This window comes from Meles meles, chromosome 3 (genome assembly GCF_922984935.1).
Source record: "Meles meles chromosome 3, mMelMel3.1 paternal haplotype, whole genome shotgun sequence".
Lineage (NCBI taxonomy): Eukaryota > Metazoa > Chordata > Mammalia > Carnivora > Mustelidae > Meles > Meles meles.
In genome coordinates, this window is record NC_060068.1 from 63,833,271 (window position 1) to 63,858,347 (window position 25,077).

Sequence of the window (25,077 nt, forward strand, 5' to 3'; positions counted from 1 at the left end):
AAAAAAATCTGCACATGAACAAGATCCCCAGCTGACTTGCATGCACACTGAGTTTGAGAAGCACTGGTCCAAATGATGGACAAGCTGTAGCACCAACCACCTGTTGTCAGAATAATGGCCTTTGGCTGATTTCCAGAGTAATGGATCTTCCTTATTAAACTCTGTCTTGCCTGCTCTATTCCATCCCTCTACCATCACCAGAGATGAGCATGCCAAAGCCCAGTCTGATCACGCTCAACATTCTGGAACAGCTTTTATGAGCAGCTTCCATCTGGCTTGCCAGCCTCATCTCCTGCAAGCCTTCACCTCCCACTCTATGCTCCAGCCAGTTCCCAGAAAACAACACTTACTAAAGATTACATTTTCCTTAATGTATATTTCCCAATAAATTTCTTTCAAATAGCATTAGGGCCAACACATAAGGGGGCTGAGGAAAGAACTTTATTTTTCTTTGCCCTTTTCTTCCATCTGCATATATTAATTTTGCAATTTAAAAGATCACACCCTATGAGAAAGACAAGTAGGTTCTGTCACTGGAGATACAGCTAGCTATTACTGCTACCTTATTAAAGAGGATATAACTGACTTCAAAGTGTTCATGTGTCTTCGAAAGTATTCGATAGATATTGTCGTAAACTTACTGAATAACTCATAATTTCAACAGTAACATCACTAAAAAGAAAAGCCTAACACTTCCTGTATAGTTCTCTAAACATCATTAAAGACATTTTTTAAACATGTAAATATTTCTGTTTTTCATATCTAGCCTTAAATTCTAAACTGCGAGATTCAAAGTTTAAACATAAAAATCTGTAGTAGTAAATGAAGTGTTTAGTCTGCTTTATTCATATGATGATTCACAGCTACTGGAGTCTACTCACTAATTCAACCAACACAAAACCTGCCATGCTGAACACACTGTGTTGGAGTGCTCTGTGGGAGTGGTTATTTATGCCTTCCCCAAGCCAATATTCACTGAATAGTGGGTTTAAGGCCTACCACTACCGTTCTACTCCTGTATATATATGTATATAGAGAGATGTTTTTAAAAATTTTTTTAAAGTAATCTCTACACCCAACCTGGGGCATGACCCTGAGATCAGGAGGCGCATGCTCTTCTGACTGAGCCAGCCAGGCACCCCCATATATATATACATTTCAATCCACTTAAATCTTCATATTGCAACTGTACTTTTCAAAATCTCTAAATTTTACTTTAACTTATAGTAAAATTATATAACCACAGCCTAAATGAGAAAAAGTAAAATCTTAATTTCAATTATTTCAACTATCCAAAAGTTTCTTATAGATATGAAACAGCGCTTTATCTGCAAACCTCTGTAAACTTATCTGTCCCCCATTCTGAAGTCTAAAAGCAGATTATAATGTTTCTCCAGAGCCACACTCCAGAGGAGCTACCTTAACTTAACATTTCATCAGAACATGATTCCAACTGAAAAATTAAAGAAAAGAGATGTTCTTGGAAAATTTTTACTTAGATGCTTACTTTAAAAGTCATTTACATTAATTCTTTTCCATTCTTATATGGGACACTTAGATGTGACACCCTCAATTCACTGGCTAAATGACTCAGATAAAACTTCTATTTTTTAAAATGTAGTAGCTATAAGTATTTAAAAGGACCACAAGAAAAATAATTGAGAAGCTCTATGTTAAAAAGATAAGTGTACGGTAAGAAAAAAATAGTAAAATCTAAAATAGTCAAAGTCAGGGTGCCTGGCTGACTCAGTTGGCGGAGCATGTGACTCTTGATCTTGGGGTTGTGGGTTCAAGCCCCACACTGAGTGTAGAGATTACTTAAAAATAAAATCTTAAAAACAAAATAGGGGCGCCTGGGTGGCTCAGTAGGTTAAAGCCTCTGCCTTCCGCTCAGGTCATGATCTCAGGGTCCTGGGATCAAGCCTCGCATCAGGCTCTCTGCTCATCGGGGAGCCTGCTTCCCCCTCTCTCTCTGCCTGCCTCTCTGCCTACTTGTGATCTCTGTCTGTCAAATAAATAAATAAAATCTTTAAAAAAAAAACAAACCTAAATAATTAAAGTAGATCTCAGACTAAACTAACTTTGGAGACTGTTTCTAGTTACTAAAAAAAAAATTGAATGTAAGGACCCTGCTAATTTCTCTCAATTCCCTCCAAAACCTAAGAGTAAGACAGAAAAGTGAAAAAATGGTCAGCTTTTAAAATGCAGACACTGGGGTACCTGGGTGGTTCAGTCTGTTAAGCATATGACTCTTGGTTTCAGCTCAGGTCATGATCTCAGGGTCATGATCTCAGGGTTCTGAGATGGAGACCCCCTATTTTGGGCTCCCCACTCAGCAGGCAGTCTGCTTCCTCTCTCCTTCTGCCCCCGCCTCTGCTCATGCTCTCTCTAGCGTGGGCTCCTGCTCTCTTGCTATCTCAATCCCTCTCTCAAGTAAATAAATCTCTCCAAAAAAAGATGCAGATACTTATTTTCATTCACACTTTGAAAATTTTGTGTTTTTTTAGAGTTAGACTAGACAATAAATTCTCAAATTTTCACATTTTGGATATTTTTGTTTAAATAAAATACTAACACATCTGCTCAGTAGGAAAAGAAATTATTTTCACAAGTAGATGTAAACTTAATAAGGAAGATGGAAAGCTTAGACCAATTCCTGTATATACAGTAAAGATTATTTCATGTATAATCCTTACCTCAGATGGTAGAAAGAAGATGAATGTGAAACTAACCAATACACATGAGGCCCACAGGCACAGTTCCTTTCAAAGGCTTAAGAGAACCTACCAGAACCATTTAACAAGATACCTGAATAAATGAAGCGCAGAATGTCCGACAAACAGGAACAGAAGAGGGCGTCTTTGACAACGACACGTAATGGCGGGTTGCCTGGAGAATCCTGGCTAGCACCTGGAAATGCAGGGTCTCTGTTGATAGCAAAGAGGTCCTGGGTAGTTCGGATGATACTGGAATCCTGAATGTCAGCGGGACTCTTCACATTGAAAAGGAGCATGAAAACATGGCTTACGGCACACAGAACAATCTTGTGGGCCTCGGCAACTTCCTTTAAATCTGGGTTGTAAAATACCACATCCACACACTGGCAGCAGAACAGCAAATTATTTAAATCAGAGTTATAATGCGATGCTTCAGCCTTTAAGACAGGCATTTTTTCTGTTTCAAAAAAGAAAATAAAAGTGATAAATTATTCTTTAGGTCTATAGACCCAGACATTTCAGGTTCTTTTAAACACAAGAGAGTATTTTCTTAATGTTATATTTTCTTAATGTTATTAAGTTGAGTCATATGAAACTGCCAACACTTGACCATTTGTGACCCTATGAATACAGCAATTTTGTATAACCTAATCTAATTATAAACACATATAAATTAATTATCCTGAGATAACAGTCACAGAATTACACAGTCATTTTTTTTTTAGTGAAAATGAGAATTGTACTAATGCCATTAACAGCAATATAATACTACTGCTCACTTTTTGTGTGTCCCCAAATAAAATCTTTCTCCAAATATTATATTTTAGTATGTTGGCATAGTTCCTTACTTTCACCTGATAAAAAGTTCAAATAAATTACTTAACAAGTTCTGAAGAACCTAACTTCACATTTGAAGTCACTTTCCTCCTGGATTTGGAAATGGAGGGGGGAAGAAATTGTTAAAATTAAATTGTTAAAACTGTAATCCCTCGAAGCCAGGGCTCTGAGTCTTGGGACTCCATTGTTGGAAACCATCTTGACCATTTTATTTTGATCCTAAAATTAGTATTGTTTTTTCCCTCCTAGTAAAACAAACACCAGCCTTTCCCCTCAGCACACCTTAAGTAGAGTGTTGGTTAGACTCCTTAATTTCCAAAAAAGGATGCAACCTTCCATTTCCTAGTTTGATCACTAACAAAGATAAATTAGCCCTCAGTTAAGTCAGAATATCCCTACAGAGGATCATACCTTAGGCCCTCATCATAGACCCTCATCATAGACCCTAACTGTAAAATATCTGCTGGCTAAATTTATCCCAAACTGAGCTGAGGAAAGTAGAATTCAACCTTGAATTCAGTAGAAGTCAAATTGCTTTAGGAATGGAAACTCTTTAAAGCAAAACTCTGGTCTCTAAAACTGATAGTAACAAGGTACTTTGGTGGCTAGGCTTTTCCTGAACTATACCCCCACTCACCCTTCCCTCCAATGCCGAAGGCATCTCACAGACCCTTAATGGCTTAAGAACAATCTGAAAGCCACATGCCCCAGAGACCAGCATCTATCCTTAGAACAAATGAGCACCAGAACAAATGGTCAGAGTGATACCTAACAGAAGGGCACAGGGTACCACCTGTGAGAATGAAAACTGCATTTGCTGACCAGACACTTCGGAACTTCCATTAGGTCACCTAGTGCCCCAAGCAGAACCCACACGAGAAACTTTTCCTACTGCTAAATGGCATGAACAGCTTTGTTTTCTCAGAGGTACTACTGTGTTTTCTCTTCTTGAATAGTAAGAACCAAGAAATTATCTTCATTGTTTATTTGGCGATTCCTCACACATATTCTCATCCAGAAAGAAATTGTGTATCATCACTTAGGATCTATCTGCATTTAAAAAAAACAACGACCTGGAATTGACTTCCCAAACTAACTTGTGTTTTCCTGCTTTTTAATTTATATTGATTTATTTAACAAGTACTTAAAAAGTACCTACATTTTAAAACCATTTCCATAACAATTGGTCTGCATTAGAGTACTACTATATTTCTATGACATAATTATTCAAAAATTTTGATAAAAGTTAATTTTGATAAAAACTGTACTTATGTTTTTTAACTTTATTTTCCACTAACCTTGGGTTGTGAACAATTTTCAAACATTCAAAAAGTTGAAAGAATAATACAATAAGCACACACATATCCTTCACCTGGATTCTATAATTAACATTTTATGTTTGCCATATCTCTAGCTAGACACACATGCACACACTTATTGTGCTGAATCACTTAAAAGTAAGTTGTAATCATCAAGGTATTTCAGCTCTAAATAATATCATGTTCATTTCCAAAGAATAAGGACATTCTCCCATTAATCACAGAACCATTACCATATATACAAAAAATTAACAATTCCCTCTTGTCATCTAATTTCCAGTCCATATTAAAATTTTACCCAGTTGCCCTAAGAAAGTCTTTGAGATGTTTTTATTGAACGAATTAAGGTTCATGCATTGCATTTGGTTGTTACTTCTCTTAGACTTTTATATAGGACAGCTCTTTACCATACAAACTATTTTTTAAAGAAGATATAGACTAAAGTGTAAGACAGTATTCCTCAAAATGGGTCCAAGTACCACCTGCTTCAGAATCACCTGGAGACTTATTTTAAAAGCAGATTCCACACCCCACCCCAGATTTACTGAATAAGAATGCCAGGTGAGTCCTCAACGTACTCAAATTTGGGAACAACTGCTCTAAGACTTGTGAAGTGATCTATAACAAATATCAGTTGAATGTCTAGACATTGGTTAATAAATGCACCTGGTTGTTCAAGCTGAGGTGGTCTAATTCCATGAAATGAGCTGCTCATTTTCCTTTTCTTCATTTTTTCACTTGTCTTCTGATTTAAGGCTTGAATCATAAAATACTCCAACTAAAACATGAATTGAATTTTAATTAAAGCTTCAACAAAATTATGTCTCTGACAAGATTATTGGTACCCCAAATCACATTTGCCAAATGTTTTTAATGCCAGTACCATCTACATGTAAGCTTTAGCAAGCACTTCTAAATAATTTTTTTATTGTTATTAGACAGACTGTGCCTTGTCTAAGTATAAATAAACTATTCATTCAAAAAGGAACTGTTTATTCTCTTGAATAATCAAAAAAGCCCAGCAGTGCAACTATGTGACTATCAATAACCATCTCGTGGGCAATCACAGCAGTTAATACTAGAGAAACTCAAGGCAAGACAGATCTGGCTCTATGTCACAGATGCTCATATCAGCTAGGAGTGTTTGCACATGCTCTATTTTTTTCTTGAGTAAATTTCATTGAAATATATCCTTTATGTAATAAATTAAAAATCTTGGGGCACCGGGCGCCTGGGTGGCTCAGTGGGTTAAGCTGCTGCCTTCGGCTCAGGTCATGATCTCGGGGTCCTGGGATTGAGTCCCGCATCGGGCTCTCTGCTCAGCAGGGAGCCTGCTTCCCCTCTCTCTCTCTTTCTGCCTGCCTCTCTATCTACTTGTGATATCTCTCTGTCAAATAAATATATAAAATCTAAAAATTAAAAAAAAAAATCTTGGGGCACCTGGCTGGCTCAGTCAGTAGAGCATACAACTCTTGATCTTGGGGTTGTAAGTTTGAGCCCCACATTAGGTATAAAGATTGCTTAAAAATAAAACCTCACGCGCCTGGGTGGCTCAGTGGGTTGAGCCGCTGCCTTCAGCTCAGGTCATGATCTCAGGATCCTGGATTCGAGTCCCACATCGGGCTCTCTGCTCAGCGGAGAGCCTGCTTCCCTTCCTCTCTCTCTGCCTGCCTCTCTTGTGATTTCTGTCAAATAAATAAATAAAAATCTTAAAAAAAAAAAAGATTTAAAAAATAAAACCTCAGGGGCGCCTGCATGGCTCAGTGGGTTAAGCATCTACTTTAAGCTCAGGTCATGATCTCAGGTTCTGGGATCCAACCTCAAGGCAGGCTCCCTGCTCAGCGGGGGGCCTGGTTCTCTTTCTCCCTGCTCTCCCATGCTTTCTTTTGCTATCCCTCTCTCAAGTAAATTAAAAAAAAATTTTTTTTAAATAAAAATAATAAAGTAATAAAATCTTTTAAAAGTCCTAACCACACGCACTTGCACAGTACCAGGCCTATGCCTTACCCTGTAAGGCTTGGGGCAAAAGAATAGATAGAGGTCTATGTACAACATACACAAATACTCAAACTTTGTAAATCAAGAAAACAAACTATTATGTACAAGCCAGGCTTAGCTTTAAATTCTCAGCCTTCTCAGAGCTTCGTGTAGCACAGGGAGAACTGGCGCCTGACTCCTGGACCCCAAGACTGCCCCTTCTATTCTCATCCCCTGCTCCAGCCCATGCCTTGAGGAGCTTTATGTGTACAAGAAGACTCTACTCTCCTCTTCCCCAGTCCTCATATGCAGTCATCCTTTGGCCATTCTTCAGACCTAGGGACACACACACTACTAATGCAATTCACCTTCAGGAGGAATGACCCAGGAAAAAGGCCTGCACAGGCCTGAGATACAGCCTGAGTGTCACTGGTCAGAGAATTCTGGAGTCCTGGGTTTTGGAACCCAGTTATAGCACTGTACAATAGAACCTTCTGTGTTGATGAAAATGCTCTGTATATTCATGCTATTGAAGAGAGTAGGCACAAGCCACATGTAGCTATTAAGCACCTGAGATGTGGGTAGTACATCTGAGGAACTGAACTTTCATCAGTTAATTTAAACACAAATAGATGCCTGTGGCTAGTGACCGCCATCATGGATGGCGCAGGTCTAGAAGGGCTACTAGCTCCAGGGCGGCATACCCTCTTGGTTCCATCAACTTGTGTCATGGGGGTGCAACTGGAGGAGGGCCAGATGGGGCTCTCTAAAGCTAAAGGGCCCACACCCCTCTTGCCCAGGTCTTCATCCCTGACCCTTAAACACAAGATTTTAAATGCTCCTTTCACTCTGACATTATCATTTCCATCTATATTCCTGCAAATGCCACTATTTCTTACGCTCAAGATCAAAGCTATACTTAACTATTCAACAATCCCATAAGGGATCATTCTGATCTTATTTCCATATTCTTACCAAGTCTTAGGGAAAAAAGAAACTGCCGTGTCTTTCTTCCAATCCTTGACCACATCTTCAATCCTTATCAAGTGTCCAACTCTAACTGCAACACCAAGTGTTAGGAACACAGAGAAACAAGGAGGAGGAAGCAGAAGCAAGCAGAGAAAAGTGGGAGTTGGCAGGTGGGAAGAGTGACCCTGAGATTTCAGGTTCAGGAAGTGGAGCAGGGAATAAGGAGACCACTATACCCCAAGAGAACCAGCCCCCTCCTCTCCAACAAATGAAGCCAAACTATCATTTTTCCTCAGTTTCCTAAATATTTCAGGGAAATGCAAGATTCTTAGACTAAATTAAGATTTTTTAAAAATCCACTACAATAAAATGTCTTTGACAGGATACATTTCAGTCCTCTCCACCTTTCTACCCTTTCTATTTTTTTATTTATCACAATAAAAAAATAAGACAAAAGTTTCTCACAGTTATTATGATACCAATATTGTGAGTATATCTTCCTTAATGCTATATTATTAATGTTTCTTTTTGTTACTGGGCTACATAATAGCCACATATACATGACAGAAATCAGAACCATTTATATTTGGGTTTTATTTTATTTTTGGTTCTTATTTGGAGTTTGGTAACTGTTCAGAACAAAAGAAATTTCTACAGTCATCTGTGGAGACCTCAACATTTTGACAAGAATCTACATAATGAATATTCTAGTATAATGGAAAGCATACTTGACAAAGAGCCAGGGAACTAATGGAGAAGTTCAAAGTGCTCCTGCTTAATGCAGGGTTTACTTTGATTTAAACCTCTTATCCATGTTTACCAAATTTGTCCTTGAGTGGAGTCACTTCTTAGAGCATTGAAAAGATAGCTCCAAAGTGAGTAAATACTTACATGATAAAACTCCACAGTATTTCCCAAGGACCATGCAGTCTTAATAGTGTAGGGTAGATGCTGTGTGCTAAGACAGGCCTCAAAATGCCTATAGGACCCAATAAATGCCATAGCTACAGACCAAGCAAATTCCAAATGTATTTTTTTAAGATTTATTTATTTATTTGAGAGACAGCATATGAACGCAAGCAGGGAAAGAGGCACACGGAGAGAGAGAGGAGAGAAGCAGTCTCCCTGGTGAGTGGAAGTTGAGGGCTCGATCTCACGACCCTGAGATCATAACCTGAGCAGAAATCAAGAGTCCAGCACTTAATCAACTAGGCCACCTAGGTGGCCCAACAAGCTATTTGTAGGAGTAGTTGCTATGGATACTTCTGAGTGGAATCATTTAGGAGTATACAAAATCTTGCCAAAACACACATAGAGGAAGAAAAATCATTCTTTTCAAATAATAGATAGAAATGAAGGAGAACTTGCATGGCCCAATGGTTCAGGTTGCAAGCCTCATTGAACTATACAAAGATTAGGAATAAAACTGGCATCACAGATTTGTGTAAGTAAGTATAGTTTTGATATGTTCAACAAAAAACAACAGTATCACCAAATGGAAAATTCTAAACTATCTTGTTAGGCAATAGAAAACACTTCATTTGGAGAGAAAAATAAAATTATAATTTTATTCTGACAAAACCTTACTTCTACTCTGTTTGTTTCTCAAAGTTAAGACCAATCATGCTTTTAAAACTAAAGTTCTAATTGAGGGTCTAGAAAATAGCTACACAGCCAGCCTGACGAATGACTTTAATTTATGTAACAGGGTTACCACTCACCACTCCTCCAAAATATTTTCCTATATAGAAGTCATCAAGGCTGTGTAGTTCAAGATAGGTAGCGCCCAGTTCTTTAGCAAGTTGGATTCCTTCAGTGGTACTGACACAGCTCCCTCTGTCTGAGGTACATAGCGGGCATGTACAAGGTAATTCTTCTGAGGAAAGAAATAGGAGAAACAAAGAGCTTTGAAATTTAATAGGAAAAGAAATATACACAGGCAACCTGAACATTCAACAACAAATTAACAATTCATACAAGAACCAAAGTTCAGGGGCATGTAGTACATCCACTGTCCACCAGACTCTGAATAAAAAGCATCAGTGTTAATAGAAAGGTCCTTCAAGTAAACAAGGTTTGAGTGCAAGAAGAATAAACAGTATTTTAGAAAACATAAGAACTTAAAAATAAGTTACTATATATTACCAAGGTTTTTATAGTAATTAAACCAACCAGCTAGTAATGGAGGACATGTTTCCCTTTATACACCCCTGACATCCTGAGTATCAATACAAATTAACAACCTAATTGCCCATAGAAAGCATGGAAAACAGTGGGTTAGCTTTTTATTCTTTTCTCTTTTTTCTTTCCTTTCCTTCCTTCTACCCTTTCTTCCTTCCTCTTTTTTTTTTTTTTTGTAAACTTGAAATACATTCACCAAGTTGACTAGATCTGAATCCTCAAGGCTGCAAAATTTTGTAGATTTCATATGAAGTACATTCTTATTAACCCAGACATTTCAATTATTAGACTCTAAAGTATTCAACTGCAGAAACCAAATTGAATCACTTATCTTTCTCTTCAAGACTAAAAAATCATAAACTAAAGGAATAAAAAGTATTTATTCAAAATGAGAACTGTCTTAAGCGTCATGGTTGTACTGCGTACAGATGCATGGCTGGGCAGGTGAGAGACCAACATACCTATTAGGACACTCCTCAATAAAGTTAAAAATTTATGTTCAACTCTAGATTCAGCAGAAAGCTTTGTTTTGTTTCATGACACATCAGATATATCATTGTTTAAATGGCAGCCAAATTAAACAGGGATAAATCCATTTTTAGAAATGCATGTTGTTATAGTTTCCCTGGGAAGCAGACACTGAAGTGGAGACTGGAGTGCAGGAGGTTTACTGAGGGAATGATCGTGGGAACAAGTGTTTTCAGGGGTGAGGGAAGTGGGACTGTGCAGAGGAAAAATTCAAACAGCAATATAGCTATAACAAAGATCTTAGCAGATATTACTGGGAGGTCTGGAGCTTAGATGGCCTTTTAGAATGGTTCCCCATTTGGGGAAAGGCAGCTGTGTCTTTGTGCCCCTTCATCAATCAAGATAATCAGTGGTTAGATGAGGGCTGCTATGGAGGGAGCAGAACCTTGAGCAAGCAGCTTCTATGAGCTAAAGGTAATACCTGGCAAGGGACTCCGCTGTGCATCATGAGCACCCAACAGTCTGGTAACTGAGAGAGTAAGTACAGTGGCCCTCAATGGGCATTTGTGGGGCACCTTCGTGGCTCTGTCGGTTAAGCATCTGACTTGATTTTGGCTCAGGTCATGATCTCAACATCGTGAGATCAAGCCCTATGGGGGGCTCTGCACTCAGCGTGTGTTCTGTTTAAGATTCTTCCCCCTTCCTTCGCCCTCTGCTTTTCTCTCTCCTCTCTCTAAAATAAACAAATAAAATCGAAAAAAAAAATTTAAAAAAGACATTTGGGCCACTTCCACAGCCTACACAACAAATTCCTTACCAATGAACTGCATACAGGTGGGCCATATACATGTACACATAGGATATTCAGTGCATGCGTATGCTACGTATGTAACTATGTAGATAATTTTAGCCTCATTGAAAGCATTTTAGAGCTCAGAAACCAAGAATTTACAACCTCCTTCTGCAGAAGAGGAAACTGGGGCTCAGGGAAGATAAGTGACTTGTCCAAGTCTCTTTGTGTGTCAGAGATGGAAAAACAATGATAAAACTGTTACTTGCTCTATTTGATAAGTAAAGTGATATCAAAAGATAAGATAACAATTCAGTTTAAGTAAAGACACAGTGATTTAAAAGTTAAGCACAGGTTCTCAAAATTAAGCCATGAATTTTGAGTTTTCGCTTTTACTTTTTCCAAGATCATCTTGGTTTGGAGCACATAAAGTTTTTGTACAGAATTTAGCCTATCTTGAAAAATAACACATTGGTATTTCGCATTCTTTACAAAAATTCATAAACAGTGCCTTTGATTTTCTGAAGACAGAGGCCTTCTTATGCTTACAAAGCTCTCCTTATGTTGATGGAATGGGGTGAGAAGGCAGTCCATCTTATTAAACTGTATTTCTAAACAAAAATAAAGCAAAGTGTCTCAAGTGAAAAATTAAATGAACATAATATAAAACAATTTTTAAGAAATAATCTTGATTTGAAGGAAAATCCAACTAATTTCAGGTTCAACCTTGCTAAGCATGGTTTTCCACTGTATGTAACCATGGCCCTTTATGGACATACACACCTAGAAAATCCCTCTTCACATCTAGTCTTCACATCTCTGTGACACAGAAGACATTGCTTTTTGTTCACATGTACCCAAAAGGAAAAAAAAAATGTCTTGTCATTATGTGGTGGGTATAGCAGGAAAAGCAACAAAACACTTAGAAAAAAATAAATCTGTATTATGCATTTCACCAGCAACCATAAAAGGACTAAAAATATTTTAAATTGCGGTACCTTCTTCAGGATATCACTTCTGTGAGCCCACCTCAGGGTCACAGCGACTCTGGACATCGGTGTTACACGTCTAGTTAACACTGTAGTCTTTTTTCTTTCTCTTATACGATACCTTTTAAGGTGTTATCACAAATGTCTATTTTTTTTTTTCTAAAGAAAACACGTTGTAACTCTGGAATTCAAATGAATGGTATCTCTTTCAAAGCAGTGGTTTTCAGAATCTGTAGGGTGATTCTTACAATGTTGCCAAGTGCTTGAAAGTTTTAGAAATCCTTTTAAGAATTCTAGCCTAGCGATGTACTCAACTTTATCAGAATTTCAAAAAGAAAAGAAGAAAGGATGCCCATTTTTGGGAGCTTAAGGCTATGAAAACCCCTAGGTGTGTTCAGAGAAAAAAATTCTCTTTTAAAGACGGGTTCAATATTTAGTAAAAGCCAAAAATTTGTTCAAAGCCGAATGTGATGAAGAAGACATACAAGTCAAGCTTGTCAAAACATATGTAACAAAGGAAAATGATGAGACTGATTGTGTTTGCTGAACTAATTCTAAAAAGAGCTCAAGAGAGGAATTATCAGGAGAACACACAGCACAGCTTCATGTATTACAAGGGACTGGGGGAGGGAAGCAATAAAAATCCTCGGGTTGAATAACAGATTTAGCTTGGTAATTACTTTGCAATCACATCTATATGTGAAATGAATTTCATCTTGTTTAAAACCATTCATCCACTAACTGAACAAATGTTTCTTGAGTACCTACCACATATCAAACAAGAAATATACATAGATAAAAGCTCATAGTCAACTAAGCCAACATAGACATGACTGAAAATTATAATATAATAAATATAATAAATACTAAAATAAGGTATGCAAAATCACCATGGGAACAGAAGGGAAGAAATTAACTCTGCCTGGGGATTATGGAAGACTTCACAGAAAAGGTAGTGATTTACTGGATAGGTATGAATTTGCCACGCTGATATGACAGGAGTTGTGCAGGGTGGGGCACTCCCATCAGAGGGCATAGCACATGCAGAGGTCTGGATGTAAGAAAAAACAACAACACATTAGCTTCCAGCTTCAAAATGGCAAGCTAAGCCCACATTGCAACTCTACTCCTTGACAAATCAAAGAAATGACTGAACAAAGAGGGGAGGGAGAAGGGAGGGAGAAGGGAGGAGAGAGAAATGGAAGGAAGGAAGAAAGGGAGGGGAGGAGGAAGGAGGAAGGGAGATGTGCACATAGAGCAAGACTCAAAAATTAAGAGGAGAGAAACTCATCACCCAGAAAGGAGGAGTGCCTAAACGCTGAAGGCAGATAGCACAGGACCAAAGAGGGAAGCTGAAGCTCAGAGGACAGGTGGGAAGTCACACACTGGGCAACATCAAGAATACTCATTGCTCAGTCATGGGGGAGCAATAAGGAGGTCCATGGACAACTGAGTGGAGATCAGTTGCAGACCCCAATGGAGGCAGTGAGGCTTACAGATCTCATATGAGCTCTCACTCCCACCCCAACTTCAGAGAGCAGCTGGGCAGAGAAGGAGAAAGGCGCTAATCAACAGAGAATCTAAACTGCAAACTAGGCAATTTAAGAATTACCCAACATTTAAGAAGCCTCCATATTATGAAATAAAATCTCATCAAATGACAAGACTTATATTGTCCTCCTTAAAGCAAGACTTAATAGACCTACCAAAATTGAAACTTAAAATAAATATAATTACTTGAGAGAGGATTTCTTCTTAAAGTATTTACATGCTTAAAACAGGAAGAAGAAATTATGAACAACCAGCAAGAGATCTTGGATATGAAAAGCTGTGGGAATTTTTCAAAGTGTAATAAAGCAAAGGAGTAGGACAGACCCTGTGGAAGTGATCTGTGAGTTGGGAAAAGAAGACCACAGAATTCTCTCCTAACACAACACAGAGAAAGAAAGCTTAGGAAATATAAAAGAAAGATAGGAGAAACAGAGGAGAGATCCGGAAGTTTCAACATCAGTCTAATAAGGGTCCAAAAAGGACAGAATAGAAAAAATGGAGGGAAGGTGATATCTGAAGAAATCATGAAGCTGAGACGTCCCCAGATCTAAAGACAGACATTAAGTTCAAGGAGTTCAGTGTGTCAGGTACCTAAGACACAAAAGACTGTGCCAACAAGGTTGCAAAAGTAGTCAGGAGATAGATCATGAATGATCATGACTTTTAGGTAAAGCATTACAAGAGAAAATTACTGAAGGGAGATATAATACTGGATTGGAAAAAGTATCAATGGGAGCTCATGATTAAAAGACATATATTTAACATATCTATATATCTATGGATCTATCTCCAATGAATGGGTCTTGAAGCAATGACAAAGTTATGAGCACCCCTAAAGCCCAGATCTTAGTTTCTTAATGTCATTGCTCACTAAATAGAACGAGGACTCCCTGAAGAAATGACTGATTGATTCCAGGTGAGCCTGGGACATCTTATGCCATAAAATAAGGAAACACTCAAAAACTAATTGGAACTAGATTGAAAAGACTCCCTCCATGCAAATTTGGAGTAATATGAGCAAGAGAAAGGATAAGGATAAGAACAGATTATAAAATATTGAATTTAAAAAACAAATCCACTAATCATAATGATTCTAAAGGAAACATGGAAGCAAAGAGAAGGATAAGCTATATATATATACAGAAGAATACGAACTATAAGTGTAGGTGGGATGACAGAAAATCACTTTTTGCAACCACTACAACTAAAGGGATTATGCAGAATAATGGGCTTAGATTCTTTAAAAATGTCAGTGTCATGAAAGACCAAAAAAAAAAAAAAAAAAAAAAAAAAAAAGGCTAGGAACTGTTCTGGATTAAAAGAGACCAGAGAGATATTAGGGACTAGGGACACATTACATTTAAATGCGAAATGTAGTCCTTAATTTCATCCTGGATTTAAAAAGAATAGCTTTGGAACAATTGGGAAAATGTGACTGTGGGTTATGTTTAAAATAACAGGATCATAGATAATAGTATGTCACATCCCTTGAATGATGGTTGGATTATGGTTGATAGGAAAATGGCTCTGTCTTAGACAATACATGCTTGAGTAATTAGCACAGAAGAAATACCATAATTTTATAATTCACTCCCAAATGAAAAAAGAGAGAGAGAGAGAGAGTGTGTGTGTGTGTGTGTGTGTGTATGTGTGTGTGTAATCTCTGAGGTCCACCTTTCTGTTCTGGTCAATTTTCTTGGGTTTGAAATTTTGCAAATAGAAGGGAAAAAGAAAGTTTCTAAAGAATGGAAAGCACTGACTATCATGATCTGACCTCTATTCTAGGATGATTATTCTAAGTGGATTCATTTCAGAAAGAAGCAAAGATGGAACAGGAGACCATAGGTCAATTCACCACAAAGCTGATGAAGCCTAAGTGTCAGGGCCCTTGTGTGTGAGTCTTTTCCAAAGCCTTGGGAGAAACACAGTCCTATGCTTTTGTAAGATTTGCAAAATAAGATCCTCTAACTATACTTGGTTAAGACCACTGCCTCTTTCCACTCCAACTCACTTTTTTTTTTTAAGATTTCATTTATTTATTTGATAGACAGAGATCACAAGTGAGCAGAGAGGCAGGCAGAGAGAGAAAGGGGAAGGGAAGCAGGCTCCCTGCTGAGCAGAGAGCTCGATGTGGGGCTCGATCCCAGAACCCTGAGATCATGACCTGAGCTGAAGGCAGAGGCTTAACCCACTGAGCCACCCAGGCACCCTCCAACTCACTTTTATGTCAGGCAGTCTGGGAGTAATGACAGGCATTTTTGGGATCCTACTAATGGGAATTTAAGTTTCGGTTTAGTGAGATATTATTTGTGGTTTGCAGTCACTTCCTTGTACAGTTAAATGTTTGAGAACTGTCCTGGTACACGAATAGCCTTGAGGAATGCTTCTGCCACCCACATTGTAGACTTGTTTGGTGTTGTGAAACAAAGATGCCAGGCTGAAAGAGGAACACAACACAAACGACAGTGCCCATCACCAGAAACATACAAAGTGTGAAGAAATACACAGGAAGAAACACTATAATTTTCCTCTCTATATAGAAAATAGCAAAAGTGTTCATATGAAGAAGTAATCAAAGACTATGCAGCCAACAAATATAAGAAAAATTAAAGAAATGTCAAGCTATTGAATATTAGAAATATTTTTTAAATGTTTATGGTATTTGACAGCTTTTTTAAAAAGATTTTATTTATCTATTTGACAGACAGACATCACAAGTAGGCAGAGAGACAGGCAGATAGGCAGAGAGAGAGGAGGAAGCAGGCTCCCTGCTGAGCAGAGAGCCCCATGTGGGGCTCCATCCCATGGCCCTGGGATCATGACCTGAGCCAAAGGCAGAGGCTTTAACCCACCCAGGGTTAAAGCCACGTAGGTGCCTGGTATTTGACAACTTTTTATTTATTTTCTTTTTCTATTTAAATTCAATTAGCCAACACATAGTACATCAGTAGTTTCAGATTTGGTATTCAATAATTCATCAGTTGCGTATAACACCCAGTGCTCATCACAACACATGCCCTCCTTAATGCCCATCACCCAATTACCCCAACCCCTTACCCTCCTCCCCTCCAGCAACCCTTTTTGTTTCCTATGGTTAAGTCTCTCATGGTTTTTCTCCCTCTCTGATGACTTCCCATTTAGTTTTCCCTCCCTTCCCCTACAACCCTCTGTGTGGTTTCTCATATTCTACATATGAGTGAAATCACGTAATTGTCTTTCTCTGATTGACTTATTTCGTTCAGCATAACAGCCTCCAGTTCCACCTATATCAATGTAAATGGTAAATATTCATCTTTCTGATGGCTGAGTAATATTCCATTGTATATACATACCATGTCTTCTTTATCCATTCATCTGTTGATAGACTTCTTGGCTCTTTCCACAGTTTGTCTATTATGGACATTGCTGCTATGAACATTGGGGTGCAGGTGCCCCTCTGAATCACTACATTTATATCTTTAGGGTAAATACCTAGCAGTGCAATTGCTGGGTCACAGGGTAGCTCTATTTTTAACTTCTTGAGGAACCTCCATACCCTTTTCCAGAGTAGCTGCACCAGCTTGCATTCCCTCCAACACTGTAAGAGGGTTTCCCCTTCTCTGCATCCTTACCAACATTTGTTGTTTCCTGTCTTGTTAATTTTAGCCATTCTGATTGGTGTATCGTAGCATTTCATTGTGGTTTTATTTGATAGCTTTTTAGATTTGCAACTTGTCATGCTTATTTGTGTGTGTGAGTGTGTGTGTGTGTGTGTGTGTGTGTGTGTATCTGTAATGTTGGTTTTTTTCCCTTACAAAGGACCTCTAGAACTCTGTAAGTTTCAGATCCTACAAGATCAGGAACTGCCCCTTTAAGCCAAAAAGAAGGTTACTATGACAGATAATTAAATGACTAGGATCTGAAATCCAATGAAGATAAAGGGAAAGCAATGAATTTGAGGTTTATTTGAAATGTGACCAAAAGAGCTTCTAGTCCCCTAGATATGGGGAATGGGAGGATAGCTGGGTTGGATGATTCTAGTAGGAGTGAATGGATAGGTTTGACATCATTCACCAAGACATGGAATTCAGCATAAAGGGGAAGATTTTGTGGTGACACAGGTTGGAAGAGAAACTAAAGCTAGAGAAAGAGACTGGGTACTCATCAGTGTCTACACAGGGAAAGAGAGAACAGGAGATTAACAGATTCAAGGTCAGAGTAAACAGCAAGAAGAGGTGAAGCCAAAGGATGGAACCCTGACAACAACCAAGGATGTAGTGCTTCAATATGTGTATGGGGTAGGGGGTGTTGACCAGTAACAAGACCGAGAACTGGAACAACCATGAAAGAAAGAGTAGCTTTTTTAAATGGAGGAAGAGATGTGTTTGAATAACCTTAAAGGGTGAATTGTTATTAAAATATAAGTTAAAGTGTTAATTAAATGGAAAGGGAAATCAAATTTGGCAAGAAGCATTTAACTGGTAACCTTGAGTGAGAACAAATACAATGTAACTGTGAAAGTCAAAGTCAAACTAGAGTGGACTGAAGAATAAATGGGAAGTCAGGAAGTGGACTGAGGAAGTGTGGATGACTCTTTCAAGAATCGAGGCCAGTAATAAAAAGAAACACAGGGAAGTAGAGGGGATGTAGGGTCAAGGAAGGGTCAAGCCTACTTTATTTGTGTCTTCTAATGCTAAACATATACCTACCCTATGACTATGACCCAAAATCCTATTCCTGTGAAACAACCATGAAAAGGAGAATGAATAAATGTAGTACAGCACATTGACACAACTGAAAAATACACAGCAAAATAACAAATTGTAGACAAGCACAACAGGGATGAATGTCAGTATTATGCTAATTGAAATCAGACACAAGGTACTACATACAGTATAATTCCACATATGTAAATTTCTAGAATAGATAAAACTAATTTATATGGTGAGAAGTCAGAACAGTGGTCATCTCCATGGAAGGGGGGCTAGTGACTGGGAAGAGGGATGAGAAAGCCTTCCAAAGTGAGGCAAATGTTCTCTATCCTGACCTGTAAGATGGCTGCAGGGATGTATATATATTTAAAAATGCATTAAGCTGCACTCATGGTACCTCGTGAACTCTATGTCCTTTCCTTTGCTGTACCTTAATGAAAAGGAAAAAAAAAAAAAAAAAAAGAATAACATTTCCAAGCCAGCTTCACGGAGGAAACACCACTAAAGAGAACTATCAAAATACCACCAAATCAAAGTGACTTCTATGTAGGCCCGAGGATATCTGACAATGATACGCATCGCAGCAACAGCTGGAACAGACGGAACCAACTGAACCCATCGGCCGTGGAGGAAATGAGCCCCTCTCTCAGGCAGGAGTGTCAGTGTCTCCACCTCACTCGTTCCTAACTACCTAAAAATCCTGCTCCCAAGCCCAATCCTTTTGCAGACAATCTATCCTCCCCACTGGACAGGCCCTTAGAATGTCAAAAAGAGTCTTCCAGAGCTCAGCACCAGCCTAATACCTCTCCTAGATCAAAAGAACACAACCACTGACTTCCTTCACTTCTGGGAAAGAGCAATTTAGAAGACAAATTTGTACCCATCAGAGTCCCAGCAGTTGTCTGTGACACTTTCCTTTGATGTCTCACTATCATACCCAGTGATGAAGAGATAACAGCTGGCGTTTGAACACAGTCATCTTTTTCCCAAAAAAACCCATATCAATCATTAATAAACTTAACACTATTTAAAATTAACATGGTACCTGCACTCTTATCATAAGAAAAAAAGAATTAGATACTTACCATTTTGTCTGGTACCAACAGCGGCAATGATGACTGGAACTGAATTTAATGCCCTTTTTATCACAGGGATATAATTATCCTTTACTTCGTGGAATGAGAACTTGTCATTTACGTTGTATTTGATCACAATGATGTCGGCACTCCCGATTAGGTTTCTAGAGGTATACCAATCACTGTCAAAAATGTCCTAAACCAAAATGCAAAGAGCACTCGTTAGTCTACTTGTCTTCAAATCAGTCATGAAATAAAATGGGACACGCATCATTTTTTGCTATGGTTTAATTTTTGGAATTCATAAGAAGAATTGATTTTTAAATAAGTTATCACCTAAAATAAAAATGTCTGAAGCCTATCAACTCTTCTATTTTTGTGTACTCATTTAGCCTAGACCACAGTGTAGTTATTGTACTATAAAGGAGATCTAGAGAATTACTGAGAATACAAATAAGCACTTTGTTTTCAAATTATGTCATACTTTTATCACCTAATAATCTTGAAAAAAATTTTTTAACATTTTTATTTATTTCTTTGAGATAGAGCAAGAGCAAGGAGGATGAGCAGAGGGAGAGGGAGAAGCAGGCTTTCCCCTGAGGAGGAATTCTGATGTGGGGCTTCATACCAGGACCCTGAGATCATGACCTGCTGAAAGCAGAGGCAAAACCAACTGAGCCACCCAGGCGCTCCTAATTTTGAAAATGTTACCACCGCAGCCTTAGATGCCAGAGCATCAGTATGAGTAAGGAAGCTTCAAAGGATTTTCTGTGACCCAATTAGACACTGCACGATTGTTCAGTGTTTTTAACTGCGATACACTGTGAATTCTGTGGAGTTCCATATATTGTATACATATTTTCAAAATTTATGTATACTCTTCAACTTTATCCACCCTTTGGATAGTAGTGTATACAAACAGTGTATATGTATGTGAAGTGATGTATGTTTCATAAAAAGACACTGTATATTATAGTGTAAACATTGTAATGAACCAATTTTTCAATTCATGTATTATCTTATATAAATTAAAAATTCAGGATAAGCCTTTCAATTTTAAAACTTTTACTTCTGGACTACAATTAATAACATTTATATTTAGAATCAGGGCCAAAAGTAATTTATTATGAAGCCTACTCTTTAAAAGCGTTGGTATTTTAAAAGTATTTTTTCAAAGTTTCTATGTGAATAGTAGCAAAAGAAAAATATATATCTTGGGGCGCCTGGGTGGCTCAGTGGGTTAAGCCGCTGCCTTCGGCTCAGGTCATGATCTCAGGGTCCTGAGATCGAGTCCCGCATCGGGCTCTCTGCTCAGCAAGGAGCCTGCTTCCCTCTCTCTCTCTCTCTCTCTGCCTGCCTCTCTATCTACTTGTGATCTCTCTCTGTCAAATAAATAAATAAAATCTTTAAAAATATATATATATATCTTAATACCATTGCTAAATATACATTAGTAGGTTTTTTATCATATTCTAGTTAACTACTAATCATTATTTGTCATTTCATGCAGCCTTTGGTATGTATTTCCAGGATATATTAAAGCTAGATTAAGAAAACAGTTAGATGTGGCTACAAGGTCTAAAAACTGCTGGGCTATGAAAGTTTACACTTTGAAATATGAGTCCAAAACAGGATAATAATGCTGGAATGAGTCAATCAAGAGCCATGTGGCAGAGCTTCTACTGTATGATGGAAAGTTCTAGAGAAGTGTTACACAGCAATCCCCTTTTGCAGAGAGCTGCTTCTCACCAGTACCTCCACAGTGTCCAGCAAAGCCTCTCCCAATTCCCTATATTCACCCCAATCCACCCACTCCCTACTAGTACACTCAGAGTAACAAGAACAGCAAGATTTTTAGATATAACTACCCTACCGAAAACAGGAGCATTTAAAAAGGAAAATTAAAAGGACCAAAAAAGAAAAATAGGCAAAATACAGGAATATAAACTCTAAAGGCAGTCTTGAACTTGAACTAAACAGGGGGGAGAAGTGAAGTGGGACACAGATCAAGAAAATGTGAAAGCTTCCCAGCAGAGCTCTACCCTAATTTCCAAATTCCAAACCACAAATCCATTCAGTTCCAATTGTATCTGTTATAATATCCAAGCTTAAAGCATACAAGCATAACAAGGGTACACAAGTATAACAAATAAAAAGAACAAAGTCAGATGAATGGAATAAATAACAAAAACTAAACATAGGTGGGACCAACATTAAACAGCCATTTAACTCTGAGAGAACAAATCAAAAGTAACTACTCTTTGCATTCCAAACAGTTTAAAATTCCAGAGTAACTAGAGAGGTGTACTGGGAGGAAAGGAGACATTTAGAGGAAAATGTCATGAGAAAATGGGTGTTGGCAACATTATCACTGTTGTATTGAGGATATTAAAACTAAAAATAATTTTGTTTTTAACACAAATCAGAGTTTCAAACACTGCACAAGAAACTGTACATGCATTACCTCACTGCTTTTTGTGGAATATTTTTAGTAAACAGGAAAAGATCTAGAAATAAAATAACTAACTGCACAAAAAAAAGGGAGGGTGGGCTTGAGAGAGACATAATAATAATGAACTACATAAAATAAATTTGAAACACATTTATGTCAAAAGTGCCAAGTATATACGGCAAGGATCCAGAGTGAGGCTACAGATCTACAGAAGAAACTAGAAAAGAGAAGCAAAACTATCTCATTCTGATTCCAAGGAGGAACGAACACTACATTTCTAATCAAGCTATGTCAAAGAGAAAATGCTCTCCTGGTTTCTAGAAATACGAAGGAAATCAAATTCTCCCACCCCTTGTAAATCAGTTCCAGGATTTCCTCTGGGAGGTTATGCAATGCAACACTTGGAGCCACATTGGGAGAATGGAACTCATCTTCTTAAAAATAATCTAAAATTTCACAGCAAAACAATTTTATTCCACTTGCTGGCGCTGCAAATACAGCACCTACTAAGTACCAGCACTGCTACCTCAATGTATTGTATTTGTGTAACTCTTGAATGATGTGAAGGAACACCTTACTTTTGCTTAGTATAAGGGATACATGGTTATACTGATGTTGTAATAAACATTGTATTACTAGAGTAGCTACCACCTGGACTACCTACTAGAGCAGGTCAGTTTCTATCTTAAGAACTTTACATGTATCATCTCATTTACTCTTCAGCACAGCTCTAGGAGCCAGGGAGTCTTTAGGAGGCAGGGAGTCTTATTTTATACATAGGGAAAAATAGGGCTAAGAGAAGATAGTGACTCACCAGGAAAAACCACTAAGCAGCAATGTGGGGATCTGAAATCACGCCCTTTTGCTATCAAAACCTGTGCTCTATCTGCTTTGCTATACTGAATATTCTGTTCTGGTACACATCAACTATTAGCTGATAAACACAATCAACTTGAGTATCTCTGAAGGACTTTTACTTACCACCAAGAAAAGAAAAGCACCTTATAAAGAGAAGGTCTACAAATGTATTCCCTTATGTTTGAAGATCATTATAACCCAAAAAAAGTGTACCAAAACCCAATGCTTTAAACAGGACAGAGTCTAAACAAACAAAAGGTGATTAGTACAATAAAGCACAATAATCGGTATATGGCAAAATCTAGATTACAGAGGCTTATTTTAATCCTTTGGAAAATTTCATTTACTACAGTACCTGGCATCACAAGTATTGTTTTTTGCTAAATTAACAACATGAACAGTAAAGAGTTAACAGCTTGAAGAAAAAACAGGAAAAGTAATCCTAACATCCTAATTCAGCTTATTTTATTTTCCTTAAATTTATTTACTCTATTCACTCCATGTTTGTTCAACTGCGTGTAAAACCGGTAAGTTTTTAAATTGTACCATCTTTCACAATGAAATGACCAAAGTAAAAGAAGTGTTTCACTTGTTTGCATGGACTCCAGCCAGTAAGTTCCTTACCGATGCTTCTTGTGATTGGCATCGTCACTGTGATAAATGGGAATTTAAACCTAGTTATTAAAAAAAACCTGTTTTATTTATTTTAGCCCATTAACATAAATATCCTTTAACTGAAAATTTCTTTGAGCTAGTGATCTTTTCATCCTATAATCTGCATAAGTAATTTTTCTAGGCACATTCCATACATTCCTTTAGAAAGGTGTATTAGTTCCCTATAGTACGCAATTCAGGTTTTTACAATTGATGTTTAAACATAAAATCTCACATGATAATTTGTATTCTTTTTCAGACACTAAGCTTTCATCTGTTATAAAATATAATCTTCAGCTTTAGTTATACTATTTTAATTCCAATACCAGTATAGAATCAGAAATTTTCAAATAAAATTAAATGAAAACATTAAAATAACTACTGTTCTTGTGTATTACATTATAATTACTACATTATAATGTACTGAAAATATGTTTGTGTCTGAGAGTAGATTTCTTTCTTCTTTTATCAAGCACTCAAGAATCAGACTAGAATTTTATCTACTTCATTACAATTTCTCTTAATTATTACAAATTTTAAAGCTTTTTAAAAATTCCAAGCAGTATTATTATTTCTGATTTATGAGTCACTGAAAACAAATGGCTACTATATTAAGAGTATCTGCATTATTAAAATTAAAAACAAGAATTAAAATTTTCAAAAGTGGATAGTGTTATAAATGAGTGGTTTAAATTAATTCCCAGTCCCTCTCTCTTCCTCTCCTTTCCAGGGGTCCTATTCCTGAACTGTCCCAGTGAAATTTATTTCTGCTTGTGTTGAGCTTTCAGAGGACTTTATTTTTAGAACACTAATATTACACTCTCACCCACAGGGTAGGAATGAAAAAACATTGCTCTCTGCTGGTGAAACTTAGTGACCCCGTCCCTTGGGGTTGTCACATTCAACTGCCAGCTACCAAGGGGCAACCTACAGTCCTGAAGCCTATGAGTAAGTGCTCCATGTTGCCACTGGGGCTTTTTGCCTTCTAAGAGTGTTCTCTGACCGGGCTGCCCCCTGCCTAGGAAAATAAAGATTTCCCCCCAAATGTTTAAAAACTCTACGCAGGTGACCCAGACGGTCCACATCATGAAAGGGGAAAAGGGAGAGGAAGGGAAAAAAAAAAAAAAAAATGAAAGAAAATCTCCGTCAGCCTCGGCACCGAGCAGTTGCCACCACTTACCCAGACGGGACAGTCGTGGACCACCAGCTTGACATTGCCGAAAGCGCTGGCCTGATACTCGGTGAACACCGGACGTGCGACCGTACTGGTCGCGTTCAGCAACAAGCTGCTTTCGTCCCCCGAGACCAGCGGGCTTCTCCCCAGGTAAGTGCGGATGAGCCCCGACGGCCGATTGTCCTGGTGAAACGCGTCCCCCTCGTTCCCCAGTGCCACGATGTGAATGGACCTACACGACAGAGAGGGGCGAGGGGGGGAGAGGCGCGTGGTCAGCGCGAGGATCACTTTAATCCGAACAGGAAGGGCGGGGGGCAGCGCGCGGCGAGGATGAGCAAGAGCCCCTCGCGCTGGGGCGCACGACACGCGTTAGG

The 25,077-nt window shown here is 38.1% G+C and overlaps 1 protein-coding gene across 1 annotated transcript in view; it reads right to left on the reverse strand.

Moving 5' to 3' along the window:
* Positions 1-25,077, reverse strand: part of RHOBTB3 (Rho related BTB domain containing 3) — a 55,304-nt gene that overhangs the window by 29,856 nt on the left and 371 nt on the right. Inside the window, exons 2-6 of the mRNA XM_046000449.1 lie at positions 24,710-24,935; positions 19,575-19,761; positions 9,541-9,695; positions 5,540-5,651; positions 2,809-3,174 (exon numbers count right to left, since the gene is read on the reverse strand). Of these exons, the coding sequence (XP_045856405.1) occupies positions 2,809-3,174; positions 5,540-5,651; positions 9,541-9,695; positions 19,575-19,761; positions 24,710-24,935 (1,046 nt within the window). The remainder of the gene's footprint in view (positions 1-2,808; positions 3,175-5,539; positions 5,652-9,540; positions 9,696-19,574; positions 19,762-24,709; positions 24,936-25,077) is intronic.